General features: G+C 32.6%; 1 protein-coding gene across 1 annotated transcript; it reads right to left on the bottom strand.

The window, feature by feature from the left end:
- Positions 1-757: 757 nt before the first annotated feature.
- Positions 758-1,491, bottom strand: LOC148554811 (protein FAR1-RELATED SEQUENCE 1-like). The gene is made up of 2 exons (XM_088490509.1): positions 925-1,491; positions 758-820 (listed from the first exon to the last, which is right to left on the bottom strand). Exons 1-2 carry the CDS (start codon positions 1,489-1,491, stop codon positions 758-760), a joined length of 630 nt encoding a protein of 209 aa, XP_088346635.1.
- Positions 1,492-2,132: the final 641 nt, after the last annotated feature.

Raw genomic sequence — 2,132 nt, 5'->3', positions numbered from 1 at the left:
GCTCAGATCGAGAACACGTTGATTGAAGTTTGAACTTTCTTTCGAATATCTACTCAAAATTTTTTAATTAAACTTTAAAATTATCCATACTTAACAGCCAGCTAAAAATATCTATGCCCAAGCAATAAACGCTCAATCGTAGTTGTTATTCTAATAAATTAGAGGATGTTATTGTGTACGGATACTTTTAAATAATAAAATAAAGACCTTATTGTGTACGGATACTTTTAAAATTCAATTTTAAACTTCATGTAATGCACCAAATTATTATTATAATGATCAAATTATCAACTGAATATTTATTATTTTAAATATTAGTAACAAATAATAACGGTAAAAAAGAGTAAAAGAATAAAAAAGTTGTATATTAGTTGGTCAAGTCTGTTATTATATTTTGTTTAATAATGGTATATAAAGTTGTAGTAAGGTAAAATAAAGTTGAGTATATTAAAATATATAAAATAAACCGAATAAACCACCAAATCATGATGGGCAAAGTACAAAGTAGTTGCTAAACTCTAATGCTTATGATATGTTGTGCTGTTAAACTTCGAATCCTCAAAAAATGCTTCCCGTGGAAAAAAATTTAAAAATAAAACAAAAGAAGAAACAATAAATAAATGGACATGACATTAATGCTATGAAAAATACACTAGGTACACATATACAATTGTTCGGTGTTATGGAATGAATTCAATAGTAATATGAAGGAACCAGAGTGCGTAGCCAAATTGTCTGTCATTTCTGAACAAGCCTATTACGTATCTTTGTAGGAAGATGCCACATTGGTAGGAGATGGTTGTGCATTACCATTAGGTCCCTTAACACACAAATCATATTGAAAAATAACATCATAACTTATCATCCATTCAACACACTTAAAATAAACAAATGACAGGAAAAAATGGTAGATCTCATATTTACCTTGTTCTTGTGTTTGCATGCCCTCTTTTTAATAAATTTTTCTAGATCTGCCCCAAGTCTGGTGGACGTTGGATGACCTCGCGTAGGAATACGACGTGGGCCCTGTAGCTCATCCCTGCTAACGGGACACTCATCACGCATATGTGAGTTAATCGCACTTGGTACATGTGCAGCTTGATGCTCAGATTTCTTGTGTTTTTTCAGCTTGTGCCGAGCATTGTGCATGGCATCACACAATATAGCAGCAACCTCTGGAGTAGCCACGAAATCCTGAGCAACGTTGTAAAAATCTAAACACAATTCCCTAAAAATGGTCATGCTTTCATCAGAACGGTCCATGTCAATGCTGCTCCTGATGTATGTGTGTCTTCGACTAACATTCTTACTCCATCGGGATAGAATGTATTGTGAGGACACTGCTGTTATACGAAAATGTAGAAGAACAGCAAGACTGTGGCAGCATAGAATACCATTCAATTGGAACATAAAGCAATCACATTGAACTTTTGATGACTGCGAGCAATACACGACTTGGTATCTGCTATACACTAACATGTCAAACACCATCTTTTGTTGGTCAACTTCACAAACTATACTTGTGCCATGAATTTTCACAAATATTATCGCGTTGTAAGTATAGTTTCTAAACCAACAGAGAATCTTTTCGTACAAAAGTTTTGGTTGTCACTTAACCAAACCCAATAAAATTTATAACCAAAGTATTTAAACCTCGGGTCGTATCTCAAGAAATTGCAGGGAAGTACGATTTATTATTGGTTATGGAAAACAGTATTTTTGGGTTTTTAAAAAAGGTTTGAATGAGAAAAATAGATTGCAGGAATTAATAAATCAATAGCTAATAAAACTCTTGACACGGTATGAAAATTAGAAGTCCTATCCTAGTTATCCTTATCAATGGTGATGAGAATTATATTTTGCTCCCCACTAAGTCAACCTCTAACTATGAAGGTAAGTCAAGTGGATAAATCAATTAACACCTAAAGTCCTAGTCAACTCCTAAGGAAAGACTAGAGTTATAGAAATTTAAATCAATCAGCAAAGTTAACAATTATCAATCACGATAAGTTTGACAACTCAAGAGTTACCAATTAATCAACCAAAGCCAAAAGGAAAAAATCTAAATTATTTAGATAAATAAAGGAAAGCAATCATAATTCTGAAATACCTCAAATTGCATTAATAAAAGA

Source organism: Arachis ipaensis, chromosome B6 (genome assembly GCF_059453495.1).
Source record: "Arachis ipaensis isolate K30076 ecotype BB chromosome B6, ASM5945349v1, whole genome shotgun sequence".
NCBI classification, from domain to species: domain Eukaryota; kingdom Viridiplantae; phylum Streptophyta; class Magnoliopsida; order Fabales; family Fabaceae; genus Arachis; species Arachis ipaensis.
Note: the sequence above shows the minus strand (reverse complement) of the source record. Positions and strands in the feature narration are given on the sequence as shown.

Bases quoted from the DNA above. Each gene is read 5' to 3' on its own strand.
- LOC148554811 (XM_088490509.1), bottom strand. From the start codon at position 1,491: ATGGTGTTTGACATGTTAGTGTATAGCAGATACCAAGTCGTGTATTGC. The intron at 821-924 runs GTAAATATGAGA...TTGTGTGTTAAG, and splicing joins CATGCAAACACAAGAACAAG to GGACCTAATGGTAATGCACA.